The sequence below is a fragment of the Psammomys obesus genome, unplaced genomic scaffold (genome assembly GCF_907164565.1).
Source record: "Psammomys obesus unplaced genomic scaffold, mPsaObe1.curated_primary_1811, whole genome shotgun sequence".
NCBI classification, from domain to species: domain Eukaryota; kingdom Metazoa; phylum Chordata; class Mammalia; order Rodentia; family Muridae; genus Psammomys; species Psammomys obesus.
Genome location: NW_026594428.1, coordinates 14700368 through 14726932, shown reverse-complemented (window position 1 = coordinate 14726932; position 26565 = coordinate 14700368). Strand labels below are relative to the sequence as shown.

The 26565-nt window shown below is 44.2% G+C and overlaps 1 protein-coding gene across 3 annotated transcripts in view; it reads left to right on the top strand.

Annotated features, from left to right (window-relative positions):
* The window catches only part of Trio (trio Rho guanine nucleotide exchange factor), a 287480-nt gene that overhangs the window by 140366 nt on the left and 120549 nt on the right, over positions 1 to 26565 (top strand). For all 3 annotated transcript variants that reach the window (XM_055619033.1, XM_055619031.1, XM_055619034.1), the window contains exons 10-11: positions 7334 to 7456; positions 14442 to 14633. In XM_055619033.1, the coding sequence (XP_055475008.1) occupies positions 7334 to 7456; positions 14442 to 14633 (315 nt within the window). The remainder of the gene's footprint in view (positions 1 to 7333; positions 7457 to 14441; positions 14634 to 26565) is intronic.

Below are 26565 nucleotides of genomic sequence, written 5' to 3'. Positions count from 1 at the left end.
GTGGGGCTCTGGCTTCCAATGGTGACCGGATGCTCTCAGCCACTTGCTCTGCTCTGCTGACACGTGGGGTGAGTTTTACTGTCATGATTGCTCCCTCTCACTTTTGTTGACTTGTGAGAATAGTGCTTTCTTTGTTTTTGTTTTTTAAATGTTGCTATTGTTTCTACAAGGTAAGTAATGCCACCAATGGTACATAGCAGGTCTTAGTAATGTGTGGACTTTTATGGCTGTCCATTTCTGAATAATCAGCATCTCTTTTGTTACTTTGGTGATAGAAAACAGATTAAACAAACCACTCTCCTCCTTCTGAGTCCCTCGGTGGGTCCCCGTGCAGGTTTCAGGCAGGTTCAGGGTTGTTAGATTTCCATCTCCCCAGGAAACCTGAGAGTTAAGTGTGTTTTCTCACTTGGAGTTGTACTGCAAACTCTCAGAGAGAGAGAACTCTCCCTGTGGATGTCATTTAATGTAAATCTGGTGACTTCACAATTATTGTGACCGTTCTGTGACTGGTACTTCTCGCCTACTGTGCTGTGTCTTGTATTGTTGAGTTCTCTGAAGATCATATATATATAAAATGATTTTTTTGTTCTTTGAGACAGGGTTTCTCTGCATAGCCTTGGCTATCCTAAACTTGCTTTGTAGACCAAGCTGGCCTCGAACTTACAAACATCCACCTGCCTCTAGTCAGAGTGCTGAGTGCTGGGATTAAAGGAGTGTGCCACTATACCCTGTCTTAGCAATGATTATTTTAACATTACTGCTACTTTTTAACAGGGGAAGAATGGAGAGCTGGGGGAAAAGCTGGGGTAGAGCCAGCCTCCTAAGAGGCCTGAGGGACAGTGAGTACGACAAGGTGAAAGCATCAATTCTCCTTCCTCCGAACTGTTCAAAAATACCTGCAAGCCAGGACAGATTAAGTACATCTCAACTCCCTTGGATCTCATTTGGAGACACAGTTGTGAGCCAGTGCACTTTCTACCAGGGCCCACTGGAAGCAGCACAGGGTGGTCTAAATTTGCCAGTCTGCTTGAGACCCTTGTTATGTGGGAGTGATTGCTGCAGCAGTGTGGGCTAAGAGAGGACACCGAGAAGAAGGCTCTTCAGAAGAGCCTCAGGGTCCAGCTACCTGATCTACCAAGAACTTCATGTACCTGAATTTGAAAACAGCACATACTATGTGGGAAAGTAGGCATCACCCTAGGCTCACATGGTTCAGCTAGCATTTACAGATTATTAGGTTGGATGTCAGGAGGAGAATGTGTTTTCCAATCACTCGCTAGTACTTCCATTAGCACCCCACAGAAACAGATGTTGCCACTAGGAAAATACTTCTTCTTGACTTGTAATGCTTTGGACCTGCTAATGAAATCAGGAAATCTCTACGTAGGTTTGACTTGTGATGCCAAAGCTCAAAACTAGAAAGATTAATCAAAACAACTGTGTTGACAGTAGAACAGCAAAAGCAAAAATGCTTCTCTGAAATTCAAGAGATTGGTAACAGAGTAGTAAGCTGAGACAGAATGAGTAAAACCCAGGGCAGCATTTTAGAAAGATGCTAGCTGGAGACAGATTTTTTTTTAATTTTTTTTTTAAAGATTTATTTATTATTTATACAACATGCTGCCTGCACACCAGATCTTACTATAGATGGTTATGAGCCACCATGTGGTTGCTGGAAATTGAACTCAGGACCTCTGGAAGAGCAGCACGTGTTCTTAACCTCTGAGCCATTTCTCCAGCCCTGGAGACAGATTTGTACAGATGAAAATAATCTATAGGGATATAATAAGCCTGTTAGTGATCCCATAAGTGTTTTACTTGTTTGGGGTAACAACAACAAAAACAGCAAATATTTTGCAGGGAAAAAAAAAATCAACAAGAAATGTAGACAGGGAGTGCTCCCCTCGAGGAGAATCATTTCAGAAGCGTTGTGGCAGATGCCCAGGGACTATGCCTCAGGGGAACAGCTGGGTAGTTTGGCTTAGTTTCCCATAATTTTTGTACAGGAGTGCTGCAGGATGGTTATAGGGTGTGGTCACACAAGTGCTGGCTTCTAGCTGCTCTTACCTTCGGCATTGTTAGTTTGAGTGAGACCTTTGCTACATTTCCTGACAGTCACATAATACAAGTTTTCATTTCCTCTGTTTCCTACTGAGTAGCCTTCATGGAACACTTATTTGCATTAAATAGCAAATAATTGTGTTGTGTTTTGACTGTTTTCATTTAAGCCTGTGCTTTAGGTTTTATGTGAAGGCAATGGTGTTTGCTGCCCCACGCTTATTCAAATAGGGTAATTAACAGTTATTTAAACACTCACCCAAAGCAGGATGCTCTCAGACTCGCTTTTCTGCCTCACCTGTCCAGTTTGCCTGGCTCTTAGGTTGTTGGAATTCAGATATTCAATACAACAAAGTACATGGCTCCACATATCAGCTTTCCTGAGGCAGACTACCCCTCAGATGCTCATCAGGTAGGCTTCCCTGAGAACGTCCATTTGCTCATGATAGCCTCACATGTGGGCATCATCCTGGAATTACCCTCCGGAACCCTTCCTTCTGCATAGACGTTGTACTGTCGTGATGCGTTTTCATAATCAGGCAGTCTGGTGCAGTGCTGTGCACTGATGGTCCCAGCTACTCAAGAGTCTGGTGCCAGGAGACAAAGGCCATCCCAGGAATCACAGTGAGACCTGTCAGAATAAACAGCCAGAAACTTTCTTTAAATGACTGAGCAAATCTGGGCTATTGTAGATTCTTCTCATCTGTATTTCTTTCTCCCTTCTGCTCTGTGCTCTAGGGGTTCAGAGGTCGTGTGTTTGTTGTGTGAGCCCATTTTCTGGAGAGATACAAACAGATACAGGCTGCTGTCAAGAGAGGGCACCAGAGTTCACCTTGGGGAATCCATAAGTTTATTCTGCTCCTTAAAGACCATGGGTGACCCAAAGAAAACCACATCTTCAGAAATCCTCACCTCTTCATGGATGACAGTTTCCCCATAGCTATATAGTGGAGTCCCCACTTTCGTTAGCCTTCCATACTCTGTGTATGTCAGTGCCTCCCGAGACCACAGGCCATGCACAGTTAGAGCAGATTACATGCTGTCTTTATCTTTATGTCCATAACATGTGACTTAGAAGGAGGCTCCATTGAAAGGACAGAAAACACTATTAACTTGGCGTGTTGAGGCAGAGAATCACCGCCAGTTCAAGGCAAGCCTGCACATACATGGTGAGTCCTAAGATAATTTGGGCTATACCATGAAGAACTTTCTCAAAAAATAAACATGTTATTGTGTACTGTGTGTCTTTAAAACAGTGGGAAGGGCTGGGAGTGTAGCCCATGGGTAGTATTATTACCTAGCACAGGGAAGGTCCTGGGCTCCATCCCCAACAATGTATACATGCACAATTCCACTTAGAGATGGAAATCCAGTTAAAAAATACTGCCGCAGCTTGCAGACAGACCTTCTACCCTGTTGTGTAGCATGCTGCTGCCTGAGAGCACACACTAGGTCGAACTCTGCATAGCAAGTGTTTCTCTTGAGCTAACTTCCTGGAGCCTTGTTTCTAGCTCAAAAGGGACAGCAGTGAAAGTCTGCAGACACTGCTTCCAGGGAAGAGACAGATTTAGGGCCCACGATGTCTTCAAAGTTTAGAAAGAATAGAGCATGTGATATGTGACACTTGCAGTGAAGTCTGGCCGCCTCCAATAATCAGATGCACGAGTGTTTTCAAAGCCATGTACACACGGAGGCGCCCTGTGAGGCTTGCTCTCCTTGACAAGGTTTAATACTTTCCACAAGTTCTTAGAGTAATAATCACTGAGAGATACATCCTGGTAGATCAGGTGGTGGGACCTTTTTACAGAAAACTGATCTTCAGATTGGATATGGTTTTTAAAATGACCAGAACCCTGTCCCGCGAGCAGAAGAAAGTATCAGGGGCTTGTCCTGAGCACTCACTAATTGGCCCTGACCCAGGTTAGGTCTCTACTTTGGCAGTGCCATTTCTCTCCAGTAGTCTGAATTGTTCGGATGCAGGAATGGATTTCTCCTTCCTGCCTGTACCAGCACCTGCCTGTCAGCTGTGCCAACCCAAAAAGAGGCAATAACAAAAGCTTAAGAAAAATTCTGGGAAGCTGCCTTCCTTCCCCACACACTGGCTCCTCCACACAGTGACCAGTACCCTTCCTGACTCTGCTAAATGAGAATGACGCAGTCAGTTTGACCCTGCTCATAGTTCATTGGGAAGTCCAGCCAATACTGTATGCATAGCTGTATGCCAGGCCTGCTTTGACAGCCCGTGCTCAGATGGCAAGATAACTATTAGTTCATATAACCACACTTGCAAGATTGTTATTTTTCAGTGATTTCCTTTTCATTACAGGAGTCAGGTCACACCATCAATATTTTTCTTTACATTTAGCTTAAGTATCTAAGTGATGCCATGTGGTTTTAGTGCCTGGACCTTTGAGTTGTCATTTGTGTCCATTAGAGGGCACTGATGTGTACACCCTGCCTTCTGCATGGGGAGGAGGATGGTAATTTGCCTCCTGGATTTTTTTTTTTGTTGTTCTGCTTCTGCACCAGTAGCTGGGGAAAAAGACTAACTTTTGAGTTGTTCTCCAACTTTAGGGAAGGGCAGACCTATATAAGCCTTTCTTGTGGGGCTGGGATTTTTTCATGGCACAGACTTGACAACCATTGGCTACAAGTGTGATCAGAGATGGCTGGCTGGGCTGGGGTGATAAAATTCCCACACTGATCTTTTGTATTTAAATTGAAGGGTTTGTGCACATGTGTTTAAGATGTTGTTACTTCAATAAATATGTTAATCCATAATCTCCTTGTCAAGAAGGAAAAATCCATCCAGACTTGCTAAAGAGACAGGAGCCTTGTGGGAGACTCAGCCGGTTAGCAGGATTCCATAACCATCTGCTGTTACTTTAATAAAATGCTTGGTACTTGTACACCACTTGAATGGCTTTTGTGTTTGTTAGAAACACAGTATTATCAGTGTCTTTACGTTTCTGTTTGAAATAACCTTTGTTAAAGGGAAAATGCCTGCTATCACTCTTCATAAAGCCATTCACGATAGATTTTTATTTCCAAGCTTATACTTCCTGAAATACTTTTTTAGGCTTAATAAAAATTAAAATGTAGTGATTATCCTCTCTAGCAAATGTTTCTCTCTGACATTATAAAGCAATGGCTTTACATCAAGGCTCTGTGAGTTGACAGTAACTGTCAAGCTTTTGTCTTCCTCATGGCCTGTTTTATTTTATTTTGTTTTGTTTTGTTTTCTTTAATTTGGTTGTTTGTTTGCTTGGTTTGCTTTTGTTGTTATTGTTAAGTTAAGGAATATATAGAATATACTGCAAAAAGTTGGGTGGTTTTTTTTTTTTGTTTTTGTTTTGTTTTTTAAAGTCTTCCCATGCACTACACTCCTCTAAGAGTTTCTTAGAGGTAGGTGATAGGTTGGAGCTTTTAGATGTTAGTTTTGTACTTCTGAACCCTTTTCAAGCTTAAAATACCTTATTTTGTTTATTAAAACTTTTACTGTAAAGAACTTACAAATAAAAATGTCATGCACTGAAATTAGCTAGAGCCAAAGTCTATGCTTCTCCGGGAACTTCTGTCCAGCTAGGATGCTGTCCTGAAGCTGTGCGGCTTCACGGTCGACTTCCCACTGCTGTGTGGCATTGCCCACATTCTCTGAGATAGTCACTAAATCGTCCGAGGTTGAGACATTGCTTTTCAGAAGGGAATGAGGCATGCTTTCTAAACCTGGGCAGCAGGTGGGTCGGGCAGTTCTGCCTACAGGTTCTTTTGCTGTGTTTCTGATTTCAGCAACAACAATGCCATGCAAAGAGTAGTAGTCAGATGCGATGGAGTATTTACAGCCTTTGCCATCAAAGAGCTTAAAATTAGATGGCGGCAAGCCCAGATGTTCAGGCATGCTGTGCATCTGTCTTGTGGCTGCTGCGACGGTTCATGTGGACACATTTAAATTCTCTACTGGGTTTGATTATCACTGCTATCAGGGAGGGAAACGGAAGCTTAGAGAAACTATGGAACTTCCTCCAAGCATATAGTCAGATCTGTGTGCAGAGGGGCAGGTGTCAAAGAGGCAGAAATGTGGTGCCTCTCAGAGACAGAATCAGCAGAATGGGTTGATGAATTAGGCCATACTGACAGCATACAGATGGATCCAAGGAACAAGGGTGATGCAGACAACTGCCAGAGAGTCGCTGTGGACAGCAAGTGCTGGGAGTGCTTAGGTCACAAGGACTTCACCCTCACGGATGAATTAATGCCTTCAGAAAAGGAGCCTGGGAGATTTTGTTCAACTCCTGTGCTGTGTAAGGACCCAGGGAAGCTGCAGTCTGAGGAACAGGCCCTCACTAGACACTGGCACCTTAATCTTGGGCTTACTCGTTTCTAAGCTGTGAGCAGATATTTCTGTCACATATAAATTATCCAGTTCAAAGTATTTTGTTATCCTAACAGAATAGGATGGCACCATAATCACAAACAGGTACAGTATAAATGACCCATCTTTAACAGTATACTAGCAAATCTATGTTGTGGATTTGTAATGTTTTAGCTGAATGTTTTAAAAGAGATCACGTACTTGTTTTTCTGCCGCATCAAAGACTAAGTGATGCAATGTAAATACGTGTTAGATAGTGTTAGTGTCATGTGATTTCTCAAGTTCACCTCCCAGGGAGCTGTGTTACAAAGTTCGCAGCATGTCTGGCTCTTGTACCACCTCACAGCTTATAGGATATGTTATCCTCCCTCAGTACAGAGTGCATTAGTGCTGTGTTTTCTTAGGTTTTCTTTGTTTGGAATCTTCTAAAAAGGAGATTAAATTTAAAAAAAATCACTGCATAGTTTACCTTGAATCACCCAAGTTAAAAGATTTTGAACCATGAAAAAATGTTACCTGGCCTCACATAGTGCCATATCTACCCTTTTACACAAAAACCAGTCAGTTTGGTGGCTCTGTCATGCCTCAGGTAAGATGAGATTTAATGTAATCATCATTATATGCAATATATATAAATGCATATATATTTTCTATATATGTTTATATAGAAAATAATTTGCTCTTTTAATATAAAAGCTGGTTACAAACCCTGTGGAGAAGCTGATGTAAGATTTAATTACAGAGTGAGTTAAATCAGTATTCAGAAACATCTTCTAAATTTATTTTGTTTTGCTTCATGTTTGCTCTAGAATTTTAAAAAGAAATGAGCCTTTCCTAGATAGGCCTGAGCAGTGAGCAAAGTGGACGCCATGCTTATGGCCCATGTGGCTGTTTTCTTTGCAGGTGCTGGACTGGATCGAGAACCATGGAGAAGCATTTCTGAGTAAACACACGGGTGTGGGTAAATCCCTTCACCGGGCCAGAGCATTGCAGAAGCGCCATGAGGACTTTGAGGAAGTTGCACAGGTACAACAGTGCCCTGAATATCCTGGTGGCCGGGTTGGAAGGCAGTTTTAACAAACCTGTGTCAACCTAGCCCTTGCTAGGCTGTGTGGTGAGGTTCAGTTAATTTCAGAATGAGCAGACCACCATCTAGATAGAAACTGATGTAGTCAGTTTACCCTTGTAAAGGCAGTGGTTTTGAAAGTTTGTCTTTGATGACTCTGTTGTACTTGCTGGGTAGTTGGTGGCTTCCACTTCACAGCTGGAAACAGCAGCCCTTCTGAGCTTTCCGTAGTGACAGGCCCGGCATTTGCCTTGTCCATTCCTAGTTCTGTTAATGTGCTCGGGAAGCCAGAGTCGGGTGGAGGGTGCTCAGAACACAGGATTTGTGGAGTTGGAGCGTTGGTTGTGATACTGACAGGCAGTATGAGTCTTTGATCGGAGAAGTCACACAAGCATAGTCTCCTCAGTTGTATGGAACATAGAGGGAAGCTGCTTTCAAAACAGGTCATCTGAGTGGGGGTTTGTGGCGTGCTCATTTTGGCAGGCAGATAGCTATGAGTTTGAGGCCAACCTTAGCTACGTAATGAGTTCCAGGACAACCAGGGCTGCATGGAGAAACTGTCTCAAACAAAGAAACAAACACCCCAACACACATACACACACACGCACACACGAACACACACACACACACACATACATGAATCTATCTAAGTAGTACAGATCCAAATTCAGACCAAGCATGGTAATTGTAGATAGAATATCATGAAGTCTTACAAGCAAGAAGCAGAAAATGGCACCTGTGAGAAGGTCTGTTAGAAACATGAGTTTCTTCAGTAGTCACAGATCTGGTCTGTGGAAATACTGTCCTGTTTTGATATGATATGTTCTGATATAAAGATGTTTGAGCCCTCGGCTACTGTTCCGTAGTGAGACAAAGTATGCACCAAACCTGGGAGTTTCCCCACCCAAGTGTTTATCAGAAAACTGAAAGCGTTTACTGAAGTAAGAGTGCTATTAAGTGCCCCTAGAACTGAGACCCCGTGAAAGCAGATACTGTTCCATTCACTTCCCTCTAATGGACACATTACCCACAGCAGCATTGAGCATGTCAGCAGCTACCTGTTTCAATGAGCTAGCTAAATCAGTAAAAAGAAGTATTTAGAAAAGGATGCTACCAACAGTCAGCAAAGGGATTGATAAATGCATTTGTAGATTAAAGGACTTACTTGAGCAAAGATAAATCCAGGAGGTATTTAGGACTCAGACAAAGCTGAAGATTCAGCAAGCTGACTCAGACACAGAGGGGCAGGCATGTGGCCTAAAGAGGACAGCAAGAGGCCTGAGGCAGGCCTGTTGGCACAGGTGCTCCACCCCCTCCTGGTGCCACTCTTGAGTGATGTCCTCTGTTGTCAGCATTCTGGCAGCCACCTCCTAGTATACATCCCTTATTCTTCTCTTGAAAAGCATCATTTGCTCTATCGAGGGTAGCTAGAGAAACATGTCTACTGCTTTTACTCTCCCCCCTGGCCACCCACTTCCATATCTGAGTCATTTGATGCAGCTGCAAACATCAGGTGCTTAGCAGTTTCCTTTGCTCAGAATAGACCTTCTACACCCATGAACTGGGTACCCAGCTGCTTACACTGCCATACACTGTCATACACTTTCACTGCTTCCTTTTTTAATCTGCTTATATTTCATCAAGCCATAACTCACTAAGTTCAGTACAAAAAAAAATACTTAATTAAGCATTAATTTGTGTGTGTGTGTGTGTGCCCCTCCTCTTACTTTTGAGTGATAGTATTCCACCCACTCAGTCCATCTGTGTGCATCAGTCTCTCTGTGTAACAGATATGAGTGGTCAGTAAAGGGGAGGAATAGTTCCTTGCCTCTTAGCTCATGCTCACACCTGTTCATGCAGCTATACCAACACTCCGAAGACTGAATCCTCTCAGACTATTCATTCTGCAGGGAGTTTGCTCTACCACAGAAGCTTGCCATCAGATGTTGTAGGCAGGGAGAGAGGCTTCTCCAAAGGACAGGGTATGAGGCAGGCACAGAGCCACAGCCCCAAACCATGAGATCACCTTGTCCTAGACCTTCTTGCTTCTGTGCTAACAGCTCCAGAACAGCGTTTCCAGAGGCCCTGAGTGTTGGGCAACTGCTAGCCTGGCTTTACTACGACTGGGTGTGGCAGATGAATCTAGACAGGTCTGTCTCTCTGACAAAGAATCACATTTTAGGTTTAAAGCTTCATTCATCAAAACCTATCTTTTCTTCAAGAACAGAGTATCTTGCCTTAGTTAAGCACTGGGAGGATAAGAAAGGGGAGCAGCTTTGTCTCAACCACTCATCTTTGCCTGCTTCTTGTTGAAACATTGCAGTGGCACTTACAGTGGACACATCCATATTTTAGACTTTGATATGTTAGGGGTCAGTAGGCTTTTGAAACAGCTTAAACACGGAGAGAGGAACTCTTAGCAAGTAAAATGTATTCCCAAAGGAAAAACAAAGTTTGAGATGTAGAGAAAAGAATTCTCTTCTCTTTGTTAAGATGAGTTTTGTTTTGGAGGTTCTTTGTAGCAGTAATTCCAAGTTGGTTTTTGTTTAGAGCTCTTTTTACTAAAATATTTATTAATTTTATATGTGTCTGTATTTTGTCTGCATGTATATCTGTGGAGCACATACATACCTGGTGTTACAGGCATTGTGAGCTGCTTTGTGGGTGCTAGGAGACAAACTCTAGTCCACTGTGCTTGGCTGCCAAATTATCACTCCAGCCCCCTAGAGATCTTAAAGTAGCAAATTGCTTAATTAAGTATTTTTTTGTACTGAACTTAGTGAGTTATGGCTTGATGAAATATAAGCATATTAAAAAAGGAAGCAGTGAAAGTGTATGGGTTCAGTTCTCCAAAAATGTGCTAAATATGGGTTAATTCTTAGAGCAGTTCCAGTGTTGTAGGAAGGAGGAACCCTGAGGACTTCCCATGTTTATATGGTGGAAGTAAGCCCTAGGCCCAGCCTAACTTGTTTAGGCGCTCACCCTTGCAGTAGGTGCTCAGGGCTTCAGTGTCCGTTTCAGATGCTGCTGTGACCTCCTCAGGAAGCACTGGGTCACTGGCTTACAATCTTGCAGAGCCAAGAACTTTCTGGTGACGACTGTGAAGGGGTCCTTTGTTTGTGCTGTGATTGTGAGTACACCCTTGCTGTTTCGTGAGCCCACTCCGGCTGCTGTGAACTGTGTGACCCACACAGCTATAGAGCGTTCTCTGGTGCTGCTGTAAAAGTTAAGGTGACTGGTGGAAAGGAAGCTGCTCCTTGGGCAGCGATCTTTTACTTTCTGTATAGTTTTTTGAGTCATTGTTTTTAAAGTGAATAAACTATGATTTCAATAGGCAAGGGAAGCCCAGAGAAACCTAGTTAATGGCAGCTGGTTCTGAGAGCAGCAGGGTCCTGACGTCATTACTGACTCTGGCGTCACATCCTCCGTAAGTCCCTCTCTGTGAGTGCTTACACTGCTCTGCACTTTACCTTCCAGAGTCATAACCTGCCCCAGGCATTCTCTTGGGAGCATGTCTACGGATAGCCTTTTGTGCCACACAATTACCTTGTCTTCCCGGATAAGGATCTAAAAGTTGTCATGTGGCTAAGTTCTTCATAGAGTTCCGGAAGACGGAAGTGTCCCCACTGTGCCCACTCTTTTGCTAAGAGAACACTGTTGTCCACATGGGCATACAGTATGTCCAATTTGTAGTACAACCTGAACTTCTCCGCACATACAAAACTCCCATTGTCTAATAAATTCCACTTTTAATATAAGATATGTTGTGTTTACTCTTAAAATTAGCAATGTGGAATTCGGGCAGATTCGTTATAAGCAAGTGCATCCCTCTGGGCTGGAGATGGTGGTACAGCCGCTGCCCGGCATTAGTCAAGTCCTCAGACCACAGAGACGAAAAGAAAAGAAGCGGTTTCTTGAGCCTGCTTTCCTCATTACATTTCCTAAAACTAAATGGTGTGACTATGCCTTTGATTGTGTGACAATCAGCTTTCAGAAAGGCGCCTAGTCTTTCTGAGTCTCTTTCCCCTAACTGTAAAATGGTATTACTATCTCCCTTTACCAAGCTGCTTTAAGAATATACTAGGAAGGAAAGAATGGAGAGAAGCTATGAAAGATGGTGTTCAGAATTCCAGTTCTTTGACCTAGAACATCTACATGATTGAAAATACCAAGTTTTCAGGTGATGACTATGGAAGTACTTCTGCACTAGCTAGCCATGTTAGGACCTAACGAAGATGATGTTGCCAGGATTTATCCTCTGCCCACCTTAGTTTATTGAACCCCACCTACCCTGAGAAAGTAATGGTTGTCTCTGGTCAAATGTTAACAAATGCGGACAGTATTTAGGGTTTCTATCACAGTGATGAAATAGCATGGCCAAAGCAACTTGGGAGGAGAGAGTTTATTTGGCTTATACTTCCACAGCACTGTTTGTCATTGAAGGAAGTCAGGACAGTAACTCAAGCCGGGCTGGAACCTGGAGGCAGGAGCATGATGTGAAAGCATCCCCATGGAGGGGCGCTGCTTACAGGCTTTCTATACATGGCTTGTTCAGCCTGCTTTCTTACAGAACCCTAGGCTCTCCGCCTAGGAATGGCACCACCCACAGTGGGATAATCTCTAGCTTGTGTCGACATAAAACTGTCCAGCAAAGCTGCTATCTTACCTCATCTGCCAGACAGAATTTTCCAGGGCCACTGTTAATAATTTTAGTTTGCTCATGCCATGATTAAGGCTGACTTTTTTCCTTCTGTGGCCTATTTATGCTCACATTTATGAGTGACAGTGGTGAGCTTGCCCCATATCTACTGTGTTTCTCTTTCCTGGATGAAAAATAATCCTTAGGGTATTTGTGTCTTTTAAACATCAGTTTGCTATGTACTGGCCCACTCTTCTTTTTCACCAGTTCTGTAGTATTAAAATACCTTGGAGATTTTTTTTTTTTTGTATTTATATTTTCTTTGCTCATTGTCTTTAAACGAAACAAATGGAATAGGCATAATTAGGGCTTTCAATACTCATTTTCTATTATCTGGGAATTTGCATTTCCACTTGCTGGAAAAACAGTTTCTATCATCTTCGGTGATAGTGGCTGAGAGCAATAGGAAGAAGTCCACTCTGCATTGCAGCTGCTCATATCCCAAAATCTGCTGGTTTCATAATATAAGCTGTTTCTCAAGAATGAGGAAATGCTTTGCTCTCGGTGGCCCATCCCTGGTATTATGTCCTCCCGGATGGAGATAAAAGGAATGTGCCAAAGGGGGGACCCTCAAGCGGAAGGAAAGAGATTCCCCTGACTCCTACCAGCTTTGCTTCAGCAGGCCGAGGGTCTTTAAACAGCTGCTGCTCTGTTGCCTGACTTGGGTGAACCTGAGTTTTGTCACAGGGAGGTGGGAGTGAACTGGTGTCCTGTCTCAGGGCTTCCATAAGGCTTAGAGTCGCTGCTCTAAAGCCAGTGCTGATAGGATGGTTTGACAATTCGCATGCAAGTCCACTCTTGGTCCAGTCCACTATAGAAGGACTCAGGAGGGCTTTGTTGCTAGGAAGGCCTAGCTGGGGTTTCGGATGCCAGTGCTGGAGTCCTTGCCTCCATCCCCCGACCCCTTCCCCCCCTTCCCCTGCACCACAAATGGGTCAGTGCCAGGGAAAGCCCTTACCTCTTTTGTACAACATTTCTTTTTCTTTTCTTTTTTTCAGTGTAAGATGAGACAGGGAATGAGTGGTTGTGATTTAGTGCCACTCAAAATACACTTGTTCCTTTAGCATACTTATTTTCTTTTTCAGTGTTCCTTACTGCTGATGAAGTCATGAAAGGCTCTTGGCAATTCTGTAATACTTTCCTATTGGGAGCCACTGTCAACTGAAGATTCCCTTACCAAACAAAGCTCAGTTACTTCAGAGCTGTGATGACAGTCACTGAGAAAGCAGATTCCTTTCTTCAGAAACACGATTGCAGGGTTCTGTTTTCCAAAGGGCACACTGAGCTAGTAACTGCACTCAGTCCCTAACTCCCACTGTACCTGAAACAGTTGGTTGATAAGTGTAAGTGATCTCCTAACTTGGAGTCTCAGCAAAAGTCACCCATATTCTCCCACAGGTCACCAGCTTGCCCACAGTTTCTCTTCTCTCTGCAAGTCCTCTGTCCTCTCCACCTCCCCTCCCCCCATCACCATCCTTCTTCAGTCTGGAATGATGCTACTTGATGTGCTGGGGTGGGTTGATGAGGGAGAGGCTCTCCTTTTCTGAGGAGTAGGAGAGAGGGGAAGAGGGAGGGAGGGAAGTACCTGGAGGAGAGGAGGGGAGGGGCTACAATCGGGATGTAAAGTGAATTAAAAAAAAAAAAAGAACAGTTGCACCTACAGCCCCCACTCCTCAGTCCCTGGGTTACTCAAAGACACACTTTTGACAGAATTTTGGATCTCAGTCTCTGTCTGGCTTCCTGGTTTAAGATGTGATTTCATCCCATCACCCCTGTGACACGCAAGGCCACACCACGGGGGAGCCCTGATCTTGAACTTTTGATTTCCAGAACTGTGGGCTGAATAAATGTGTATGTAAGGCTAGTTCCTCTCTGGTGTTCTGTGGCCATGGGGGCATTTCCTGACTCCACCTTAGCAAAAATCGAAAAGCCTTTTCTGAGTCATGAGCCGTCCTGGCCAGTGCTTAGAAATCTGCTTGGCATCAGAAAGGGCTGCTGATAGGGTTGCACGGGCCTCCTGAAACCCTTGCTTCTTATCATATTTTTTTCTGTCCAACTTGAGTAAGCAATCAGAAACGCTGCTAACAGGTTCATTGTTGCTGTGAATTATAACTCCGACACGGGCTGGTTTGTTGAACACTCGCTCACCTTCCGTTTCTCTGGGAACCCGATGCTGTGAATTATGGCTCCCATGCCTGTTGGTTTGCTGAACGCTCATCTATTTCTCTGGGTATTCTCTTGTGCAGAACACATACACAAATGCGGACAAGTTGCTAGAAGCAGCAGAGCAGCTAGCTCAGACTGGGGAATGTGACCCTGAAGAGATTTATCAGGCTGCCCATCAGCTTGAGGACCGGATACAAGATTTTGTTCGGCGAGTTGAACAACGGAAGATCCTGCTGGACATGTCTGTGTCATTTCACACGCACGTAAAAGAGGTAAGGCGTCATATAATGACAAGATAAAATCTAGGTGATAGGATCTTTTAATTTGTTGGAAGGAATCTGAATTCGGTCATAATGAGAGACATTGGATACAAGATGGCAGGTTGGGAGCAGACAGGAAGAAAACTTGCTGTCTTCTGCTTCTGTAGCTTCTGCTGCTGGCTGTCCTTGTCACATGAATGCACAGTTGCCTTTGTTGGGGTTGTCTGCAGTAGGGTGTCGGGGAGACTTGTGGGTCAGGACATGAGCAGGGGAAACAAGAAGTGGAAGGAGATCCCTTCACCTTAGAGAGGAACAATGCTTCCTGCGTATAACACTGTCAGGTCCTGCTTGCTGTGGCATCGCTACTGGGTGTGCTGTCTGTGTGTTGCCTGGTCATGGAGTGAAAGTCATGATAGCCTTCTGGTCTTAGCAGATTACTTTCTCACACTCCTTAAATATATAAGTTTAAATATACCATAGTCCGCATGGTAGGAGTGCTAATGTCCTGTGTGTGCTTATGGTAGCATACTTATCTTAAGAGACAAATGTAATTTGCAATGTGAAAAATAGGTAGATACTAAGTGTACCATTCCCACGCTGTACATATGTAGCATAAATAATGATATAATCATATGCATAAATGCAAAGTACTCTAGGTATCATAAAGTTGCATTAAAGAAACTACTATGTTACCTTTTATCTTTATCTTTGGAAATAGAGTTTGCTGTGGAACCTATGGTGGCCTTGAATTCACTATGTAATGCAGGCTGGCTGTGAACTTGAAGAAATCCTCCTGCCTTCATCTTTTGAGTGTTCGGATTATATGATGGCATTAGTTTTTAAGTGGTTTTTGAAATAAAATAACCATTGATTTTATTAAAACATAATAAAATCAATTCAATTTTTGGTGATTAAGAAAAAAAACTGCTCCATAGAGGACCTTCACAAAATGCTGTGTGACACACATGATGCAGCTCTCCATATATGGGAGTTTTTAAAGAGCTGCTTTAGAGTAATATGGGCTTATGTACACAAAAGCTCACGGCAATAGAAGAAGGAAGATATGGAAAGATAAAATCACTGTGAGAGACCTTGGAGAGGCAAGTCTGGCTTGCCTTGTGGAAAAAGACATCCAGGGTCAGGTACCCATAGGCTTCTTTAAGGAAAGTACCTTCAGTGTGGTTCTGGATCCTTGGGCAGCTTGTTCACAGCCTGGTTGTCTGTAGCTTAGAAATTTTAACTGCAGGATGATGGTGTCCCCTTCCTTCGAGACCCTGTGCGTCTGAGAAGTGGGTGGAGGGAGAAGTTGGTGAATTACAGAGACCCTGGGGTTTGTGCTTCACTGGCCTGGTGGTTGGCACTCAGTGATTTCTGCAGAAGGGCTGGGACATCTTGGTTCTGAGATAGACATCAGAATAGAAAACGAACACAGCCAGTATCTTCCTCCACAACTAAGACAGACTTGGAAATATTTACTGTTGTTTTTCCCTGGAAACATGTTCAGTGGATATTCTTCCGGGCAGTTTCCAGCTTGGAGACTATCACTGGACTGAGTTCCCCGCTCACCTCGTGATGAACAGGAGCCTCCTCTGCTTCCCCAGACCTGTCCTGCTCCACAGCCACCTCCTCATAGCTGTTCAAACTTGTTTTTCCTAAGCACAAGCCCGAACTCACAGAAATCTGCCCGTCTCTGCCTCCCCAGTGCTGAGATTAAAGACGTATGCCACCACTGTTTGGCTTTCTTTCTTTCTTTTTAATTTTTTAATGTTTTTTTATTTTTTATTTTGTGTATGTTAGTGTTTTTCCTGTACTGCATGTATGTCTGGGTAAGGATGTCGGCTCTTGGAGTTACAGACAATCATGAGCTGCCATGTGGGTGCTAGGAATTGAACCTGGGTCCTCTGGAAGAGCATTCAGTGCTCTCAACCACTGAGCCATCTCTCCAGCCTGCTGATGATAATTCTGACAGCCTTTCCTATTGAATGGCCTTTTTCATGGTTTATTTGGTCATTGACTCGTTCTTTTTACTCAGTCATTTTGAAATGTCCCCTGAGCCCACTGTGATGTATGAGGAGATGATGCCACAGCAAAGACTGCAACTACCATTGTCCAGACGTTGATCTCGCTGCATAGTTTAAGGTCTGGCTCCTTTGTGTTCCCACTACTCTCTCTGCAGCCTCAGCTACTTAGTACAAGTTTGTGAAATAGTAACATCAGTCTGCCATCTGACCTCAAGTTTAGTGCCTTGAATTCTATTTTTACTTTTGGATCCAGTAAAAACATAACCACCTTCACCCGTTTCTATTCATTTAACTTCATTCTCTAGATTATTTCCTGGCTTCATTACTAACTGCCTTTGACACCTCTGGGTCATCTGAGGTAACCTGGTAGCAACATCAAGCTTGCTGCCAGTTTGTTTCTGGGGCTGACTCAGTGAGCCCTCACTGGCTTCTGTTCTCAGAATCCTTGTCCCCAGGAAGGATCACTCCCACTGAACCAGGCTGCTGCTGTCCTGCCTGGGTTAAACAAAGGAACCTGGCCGTGCCTCTGCAAACTTGACTCTGAGCTGGACACAGTTTTGTTTATGAGCAATGCCTTAGAAAAGAGACCCTTTCATTTTATTCAGAAGTTAGAAGTAAAGGTCCACCAGAGACCTAGAGATGTGTTTGTCTCAGAGTCCCAGTCTAACTTCATTTTCATTCCTAGCAAATGAGCAGGTCAAAAAAGGTTTTTTTTGTTTTTGTTTTTGTTTTTTTGTTTTTTTGTTTTGTTTTTTTTTGCTTGCTGGCGCCAAGCCTGAGCTCCCCAGTGAACAGCTGGGAGAGGAGTGCAAGTGCTCTTGGGGAAAAAGAATGCACCAGGCTTATCGCGGGGCTCTCGAAGCTGCCACCCTGAGCCCTGACCAAGTCCACTCAGGAGCCATGCCGCAGCACTGAGTGCCTGCTCGTGCAGCCACTACTAAAGGCCACAGTTTTTGCCTCTCCTTCTGTAGCCAGAGAACCTGTCCTGCGTCTGGTGGCTTCCTGTTAGCGCACAGTGCTTACTGCATGAGCCAGCCGTCCTGCAGCAGAGTCTCCTGATTGTTGGTAGCTCTGGTGCACAGCCTGTTTGCTGCCTCACTTCCTTCTGTAGGCTCTCCCACAGAAGCTTTGCTTTGCTCTCCATGGAAACGGTCTGCAGGCCACACCCAAGCAAACGAGAGCTGTACATGTATCCAACCTCACCACACGTACATGCCTGTGTGTGTGCGCATACCCACATGCTTCATCATTTATACAGGCTTATGTAGCTACCACAGTGTCCAAACTGCAGTCACGTAGAACCATTATGTCGTTCTTGTGCTGGAACGTATTCTGCTCTGTTTCTGCAGAAGCTGGCTCCCTCGGTGCCCAGTGCGCTTCTACTTGCTTCCTCCTTATAGCTGTCTCTAGTCTCGACAGTAAGCAGCATCTCACATCTCTTATGATTTTACATTCTATCACTATTATTTTTGGTGTTTCAGAAATGTTAGATAAATGGAGTCATGGATATTTTTGTGGTTGTCTTTTCACCTTTATACTAGAGAATTGTTTACTTTCTTACATGTATCAACCCTTCTTTCCCATTTGTTGCTGGATAGCATTTCGCAGTATGAACATATAACACTTTGTTTATCATTTATTCTTTAGAGAACATTTCAGTTGTTTCAAGTAAAAGCAGGGAAGCTATGAACAGTCATGTAAAGGTTTTTTCCAATAATGAATGTTTTCAATTTTCTGGAATAAATGAGGGTCCAGTGGTAAGGGCAGTACAGATAGATGGAAAGTATCTGCCACACAACTTTCTAGAACGAAGTTGCTACATTGTGCTTTCAGCAGACATAAATGTATAGCCTCCAGGTTCCAAGCACCCAGAAGCCAGCTTGGTGGTGGGAAGGGTAAAGGTCATCCACATGGTGTTCTAGGAGAGGGGCTTTACTCACTGTGCATAGCAATCAGCAAGTTCTGCCTAACAGAGGGAATCTTGCTGCATTGAGGTATTTGTCTGTACTCTCGATTTGTTTACTTACTTGACAAAACAACAAACAAGTAATTAAATAATGTAACTCAAGGAAAACAAACAGCTTTGGGTGGGTAGCATTCAGTCTGACTTGGAGCAACAATTATCAAGCCCTATGTCTTTCATATCTGCTTTGGCATCCCCATTGTCTTCTAGAGATAGTTTATTTTAAAAACAGATTTTGTCATTTGTACAATTTCAGTGAAAATGTAACCTGCACTAAAATAATTTACAATAACTGTGCCAGTGTGACACAGTGCTCTGTCTTCCTCAGTGATCCAGGACAGATGATTCTGCTGTCCCAGCCTCAGCTGCAGTCTGGAGACAGTTCAATGAACTGACATATACAAGCTCTAAACATAGCACTTTCCTTATAGTCACTGCCAGTACACGCTTCTTTGTCTCTTCCTGGCTCCTGACTTAACTTACTTGATAGGTACAAAATAATCCAGATTTTAAAATGAGATGCAGAGATATTTCTGAGTAGGCTTAGACTGCTCTGAGCCTCACTAATCTCTGCCGAACAGTAAGTGCTTAATCTGTGTCTGCCCCACTCCTCCTTAGAATTCCCTCACTCTGACCTGTTCTTCAGACCTCAGTGAAGCCCCCCCTCCCCATGAGACCTGTGACTCTACTGTTTCCATTTTCAGACTCCTGAGCCCATTCTGCTGGGGACAGGCCTTCACGAGCCCATTCAGATTTGTGTGAATCATTTGCATATATCACCAAGTACTTCTTATCCCAGCAAAACAATACATTGTGTTGGCAAGTGAAAAAGGACCATGTGGTGCTTCTAGAAGGAAAGAACTTTATTCAGAGCAATTCATGTAAAGCAGCTGTCTTTCAAAGGTTTATTTTTTAAAAAGTGTGAGTGTGAGAGAGAGACAGAGAGAACTCTCAAGCATGCACTTGAGATTGAGTGTGCACAACAGTAATATACACTTGAGTACACTTGCCCATGGAGGACAGAAGAGGGTGTTGTGTTCCCTGGAACTGGAGTTACAGTTCTCACCTAATGTGGGTCCTGGGAACTGAATTTGGGCACGTTGGAAGAGTGATATGTGCTTTTAACCTCTGAGCCATCTCCCCACATTTCCCCCGAAGAATAATTTAAAACTGACTTAGAATCATGAAAGTTATTTTAAAACACTTCACTGACATTTTCAAATAAAGAAAAATTATAGGGGTCAGAGAGTTGGCTCATCATGTAAGTGCGCCTGCCGCAAATATTGCTGACCAGAGCTTCATCCCAGTTTAAGGAGAGAATAGACTCCTGCAAGGTCACTCTGTTCTGCACATATGTGTCCAAAATAAATAAGCAAATGTTAAAAAAATAATAGGCCAACTGAAGTTAGAAATTATTCTGGAAGACTGTGGTCAGCTCTAACATATCTAATACACACTAAATTAATTCATACCTCCTTTTATAACTTAATGTTGTAGCGAAGACTGTAAATATATGACTGTACAGTGATGCCACTTTCTTCTAGAGTCCCATTGAAGACCTTTAAATAGAGAGCTGCCTCTAAGCCTTTCATCTGTTGTTTACATTACAGCTTGGTTAGTGCCGTATGAAAGTGAAGGACTCTAATGCATGACCAGGAAAGGCGATTTTACACGTCTTCAAATGTGCACTGGAGCATGAATATATATGTGTAATCTTACTCAACTTCATCTTGAAAGGCATCCTAATACTCTTGGTTTCTTACTAGTTTTATGAGCTACATATTATCACATAATCATACAGGTTTTGGCTCATTGAGAGACAACTGAAATATACCATTTGTGTCTCTGTCATGTACATACTTTTTGCTGACTCTCTTGTACGCAAGCTGAAGACCCAGTTCCCAGACATGTTGATTTCCCAGTGCTGTCAGAATTGGGCTCCTAGCTCACACATTGGTTCTGCTGGTGACCTGTGGGCAGATACCAGCACTGCAACATACCTGTGTGGTGATAGTTGTTGCTGCTGCTGATTTTAAATGAAACCGCTATATAGCCCTGGTCCACCTGGTACTCACCAAGTGTCCCAGGATGGCCTCAATAGTCCTCTTGCCTCATCATTCTGACTCAGAATCCTGAGTGCTAAGATACAGATGTGTGCCACCATGCCTTGATAACACTGGGAATAGAAGAAGGTGCATTTTATGCATTTGCTCAGGTTGAGGTTAGTCCTAGGCAGAGATGCAGACACTAAAGGATGAATGAAGAACTAGAAAAGAGACTTGCAGACTGCATAAGTCAACTGGGGGTTTTAGGATAAAGCCAAGACAGATGTGCTGATGGTAGTGGATGACTACTCATCCCAAATGGTCTGAGGGCAGCCTGGCTTAATCACTTGGTGTCAGCTTCTGTAGCAGAGTTTTCCATTCAGACCTTTAAATTAACCTGTTAAGTTTTATGTCTTTGGGTGACATCTAGGAGAGACTGTTCAGATGAGCTCAGTCATCCTTCAACTTACTATGCTGAAAACCTCTTTATCTTCCTTTGAGGACAGACTTGGTGCCATAACAAAAATAGCTCCATTCCTAATTTTACTATAGAAGTCTGTTTTGAGTGAGAACAGTGGCCCATAGAAGGCAGTACTTTGTGTTTAATAAAGAAGTGCGCTGTGTTTCTGCTGTCCACAGTGCCATGCCCAGAAGAACCCATTTAGCTTTAGTTAAGGAAAGACTAGGATGGTAAAGGGAGCAGACATCTGGCTGCTCTTGGGCTGCTGTCTGAGTCCCACAGGCATGGCATGCAGTCCCTCTGGAAGAACAGCATGTTCGGGTGAGTGAGCTGATATCAGAGGAGCCCCAGGGTCCTCTGCCATGCCAGCAGAGCTTGAGGGATGAATCGGTAGTCTAGGAAATGAAGGATGGGCTGCAGAAGTGTAGGCACAACCTCCGGGCTTGAGGATTTGTTTTCACAAAGAGGAATTCACTTTTGACATATGACAAACTATTCAGGATGGCAATGGTCATTTTTTAAATGACCTGGGAAAGAGGAGGAGGGTCTTTTGCAATGTTTATAGCTGCCAACTATGCTGAGGAAAGTTTTTGATTTGTCAAGGGAATTATAGAATAGAAAGAAGTGTCTATTTCTATTTCTCTTGTAGAATAGAAATTCCAAGTAACAGACTCTTAGGATAATACAGCATGTCTGATGTCTAGGTAATTGCAATCCCTTTTGATCACACAGCTCCTCAGCTGTCAGTCATGTTTCATCTCTTGTCTCTGGCTGGTCATTGCCATGTAGCCTCATCCTACCTGTCTACAGGTGTGTACCCCTAGGGCTAGAATGCCCATGTGTTGCTCCCTCTCACACACAGAGCTGCCTTGGTGCCTCTGTGGGTTTTTTCCTTGTTTCTTCCTAGTACCAGCAGTTGACACTTGCAGTGGTGTTGTTTTGTGATGCTTAGTTTGTCCTCTCTTCTGCCTCTACCGCATACATGCTTTATTATGTCCTCTCAACATACAAAAACACCATTTACCCCACCACACAAGAATAGAGGGTCCTGCTCAATGCCTACAGCTCAGGCAGGGCAATAGTTCAGTGTATGACAGTATGACAGTACCTGTTTCTCCTGCACGGGAAGCCCAGTTCAAAATCCCAACACTCAAGTACAAGGTCCACTGCTGTGGGCAGAGATAGGAGGGGCCCTGGGGCTTGCTGGCCACTAGCGTGGCTCCAAGTTAAGAAACCGTGCCGCAAGTGTATAAGGTGGAGAGTAGTGGAACAGGACATCTAAAGACCCCTGCCTTTTGCACACACACCCAAGGGCATGCTCACCCCCACACACATGGACATACACTATACACAGAGAAGGGAAAATACAGTATAATTCCTGTATCAAGACACCAGGTATATGTACTCATCATCCAGTTGGTCATTTTCTGGCAGAGAGGCTTCCTGTAGGTGGTAGGAACAGTTCCTTTTTCAGCCTGTCCCTTGTGTCTGAACTGGAATCACACATTGTGTGCATAGTGGCTGCCCTACTGTGCTTGCACCTGCAAGCTGCCGTTGAAACCACTCACTTCTGCTCAGAGCTTGCAGCAGCAGCACCTCTGGGGGGCTGTGGCTGTGACACTTGACACTCTGCCTCCACAACGTGCACAGCCCCACTGTACCAGGTGATTGCCCCTGTCTGCCGAGGGCAGCGGCTTCCGTGTACAGGCCTTGCAGTCAGCGAGCACGGTTGCCCTCATGCTCGTCTCGCTCTTTCCCAAACTGCCTTTGCAGGTCAGTGAAGGTTTAGGCGGAAAGTTGCCGACTCCATAGAGAGGGGCTCTCAGCTGGTGTGCTGTGCCTTCTTCCGAACCCCTCTCCGTGTTGACACTGACTGTATAGCCAGTATGGCTCCCAGGGCTGTACAGAGATTGCTGAGTCTTTCCCAAGTCTCAGGACGCCCTGAGCCACCTGGAGCCCAGTCCTTTACAGAACCATCAACTTGTACAAAAATTCCCTCCCCTCGACTTCAGCAGCCCACCCTCCATTTTCTGGAGTGGACCCCTGTTCTTTATGTTTCAGGGGCTTTCGGGATCAGAGGGTAAAGGGCTGAGGTGGGACTTGTTCCTGATGCCAGGGCTGGAACAGGATCCACCCACATCTTTGTCTCAGAGCCATTCTCCACATTTTTTCATTTTCCAAGACCATCTTTTCCTTGTACTTTGGCCTGTGGCCATGCCTCCACATACATGCAGCCCAGTTGTGGGTGAGTCTTTTCCAGAACGTCCGCCTGCTTACACATCTCCAGGCCAGCTCTCAATACCAGACTGAAGGCCCAGCCATTCCTCTAATGGCCTCTAGGGGACAATGTTGCCTACACCCATGTATTGACAGTTCTATGGTTCATAAAAACAAACCCAGGTTGCAGTGAACTGGCATAGAACGTACCTTCTCTCACTGCTGAATAGAGATGTATCTTTTCACTTAGGTTATCAATTTGCCCAGAAGTATATTCTACTCTCATCCTTAGGAAACTTTGACTTAAGACTTTCACAAACATTCTAGAGACTTAAAATTTCTGTCCAGAGTCTATTTTTAAGCATTTAAAATGATATAATACAGGATGTCATTTTAAAAGCTTAAAAACAGACTTTGTGTACCTCAGATGCAATAAGATGCATCATTCCATCCTCAATTGGCATCACAAATAGCCTTACTCTAAGACTTCTCTTCTTCAAATTAAGTAAGAATATTTCCTGAAAAATTCTGAGGGGGCAAAGGCCTTTCAGGCTACTGGCATCATGCTTTTTATATATAGCCTTGTTTCACTCCCTCACTCCCTGCTTCCTTTACATATGTGCCATCTCAGAATCACTTCCTGCAGAGGTCTGTGTGGCTTTATCTCTGCACTTCACTGGCAGGCCAGGTGGGGGAGGCACAGTCTGACAGTGACTGCAGTCAGAGTATCCAGGATGTGGAGGGGAAGTTGTGTGTGTGTGTGTGTGTGTGTGTGTGTGTGTGTGTGTGTGTGTGTGTGTGTGTGTGTGTGAAGCTCTGCCAGGTGGAAGGGCAAAGCTTGACCCCTAAGTATTTCTGGCACTTCCCCAAGAATTCAGGGGAAGTGATTTCTATAGAGTGCGACAGACACTAGAGTGTGAGGCCTTTTCCTCACCCTGCAGTATCTTACACTATGTTAGGGGTAAAGGGATTTAAGTGGTAAATTTTCCAGACAAAATGACTCATTTCGGATAACTAAGAGAAGCCATTTTGAAAAGTACTCATAAAAGGTGTAAAACTTTATGAATTTTCTTATTATGAGATTTTCTTAGAAGAAAGCCAGCAACAGAGACTAATGTTTACTGATGTATTCTCTCTGTGCTTATATAATCGCATCAAATCTACCACACAGCCCTGAGTAGGCATTCTCATCAACCCATATCCCATGAGTAAAACTGAGCCATAGACCTAGGGAGGAAAAGTGCCAGTGCTCCTGCCCTGGATGGCAGGATTAATTCCTCTGTCACTGTGGTGTTGCCTGCATGCCTCTGTGTTGCACATCAGGGCAGCCCCAGGGGCTGTTTCTGATCCCTTTTACCAACGTATGGAGGAATGTTTAAATCTTTTGCAACTTAACAGGTACCTTTGGTAGCTCTGTGTTCAGACAAGAGGGATTTGGCAGATGTCCCACCCACATAGGCACCCACTCTCTCCTCATTCCTCAAGTGGAATTCTAGAGTTAAGCTACCGAGAATGGAAGAGAGCTGTCTACCCCTCCCCAGGCCAGGCCAGGTGCTCCAGGCTCATACCACATCTCTGTGTAGGAAGGACACTGGCCAGTGTGAAGGAGCAGGCTTGCCAGCCTGTTGGGCTCTTTTATTCATTTACGCAATAACATTGCTGGGGCAACTTCAGCAAAGCACCTGAGCTCAAGCAGAAGATATTGCTGAGATTTTAGGAGATGTGAAGTCAGTGATCTTTTTCCCATTGCATTTTAGCAGAATCAGTGCGATGGAAAGAGACACATCATTACTATCCAGCTTGAGAGGGAAAGGGCTGTAGTAGCCATGTGATCAAGTGTGTTTGTCATTGAACGCAAGTGTGTGAGCTCTATGTGTGGTTAGTTATCCACCCTTCTAGTGCCGCCTGTCCTGAGAAGGCAGGTTGCTAGCTTAAGGAGAAGTCCGCTGATTTGATCACCACAGCTGTGAGGTTAAATATTTTGACTCTTTCTGTAAAATAGTGCAATCTATTTTGCTAAGTGGTTGGTTATTTCTTGGACCAGCATATGCTTCTTTTTTTCTTCCTTTGAGAAAAATCCTGCCAATTTGAATAAGTTGAATCCATTCCTATAGTTAATTACAGAGCGCTTAGCTTGTGGACACACCTGTGTGTACAGGATGCCCTCCCCTGAATCGTCCTTGTCTCAGTAACTAGTGCCTCTGTGGGCACTGAGATTCTTTGCATCCTCATCCCACCAAGCTGGGTCTTAGAGAGATTAGCTGATTCATGTGGACCACAGAGCTGTGTTTTGCTGAAGAGGCTCTCAAGCCCAGATGGCCTCCCTCCAAACCGTTAGGCGGTAGCTGTCCTGCAGCATTGGCTGCTGTGCACCGAGTGTTAGTGCAGATATCACCAGATAGCACCAGTGTGGTGCTCTTGTCCAGTCCCGCTGTGGTGCTAGTTGCACCTGCACTAGAGTGCTCTACAGCGTTACCTAGAATGAAAGAACAGCACAACCTAGGCATCTGTGTGTGTTTGCCATAGGGAGTCTTAGAACCAACTAGAAGATCCTGGGTGTCGGGTGGGATGCTGTTATCCTTTTTATCGTCCCTAAGTACAGCCACTGTGTTGATGAGCAGGTAGCGCATGACCAAATGAAAGTGTAGGTGAGATCCTCATTGACCGTAGACCTCCAGGGAAGGCGCAGGGCATCAGGAAGGGTTTGTCAGGCTTCTTCACCAGGGCCCTTTCCCCCTGATCTACAGGATGACCTGAGCACCCTATCTAAGACTATTATACATAAAATTATTGTTGTATGAAACAGTGTCCACAAAGATGGACAGGTGGTGCAAAAGAAGTTAACTGACACCTTAGCACCATGGATAACCTGACTGAAAAATAAGCCCTTCCTTTACCAGTCCTTTTCTTATTTTAAACTGGCCTACCAAGTTCAAAATGCCTTAATTTGCAAGCAACAAGAAGAGCATATTTTCTGTATGTGGTACTTGCTATCCAGTGAGCAGGCACAGAGTTGATGCATTAGGCTTTTCTATATTGAAAAATAGAGAAATGGACCAGGTTCTAAGTCCCACTTGGGAGGGACCAAGACCCGCTGTGAGCACACCGTCTTCCCATAGTGAGATGAGCACGCTTTGTGACAGGCTGGCCCTAGGTCTGGTCATCTCCAGAGCACACGTCTCCATCACATAGATGTGGTGGAGAGTCATTTCACTTCAGTGTGCTCTCCTCTGCTCCG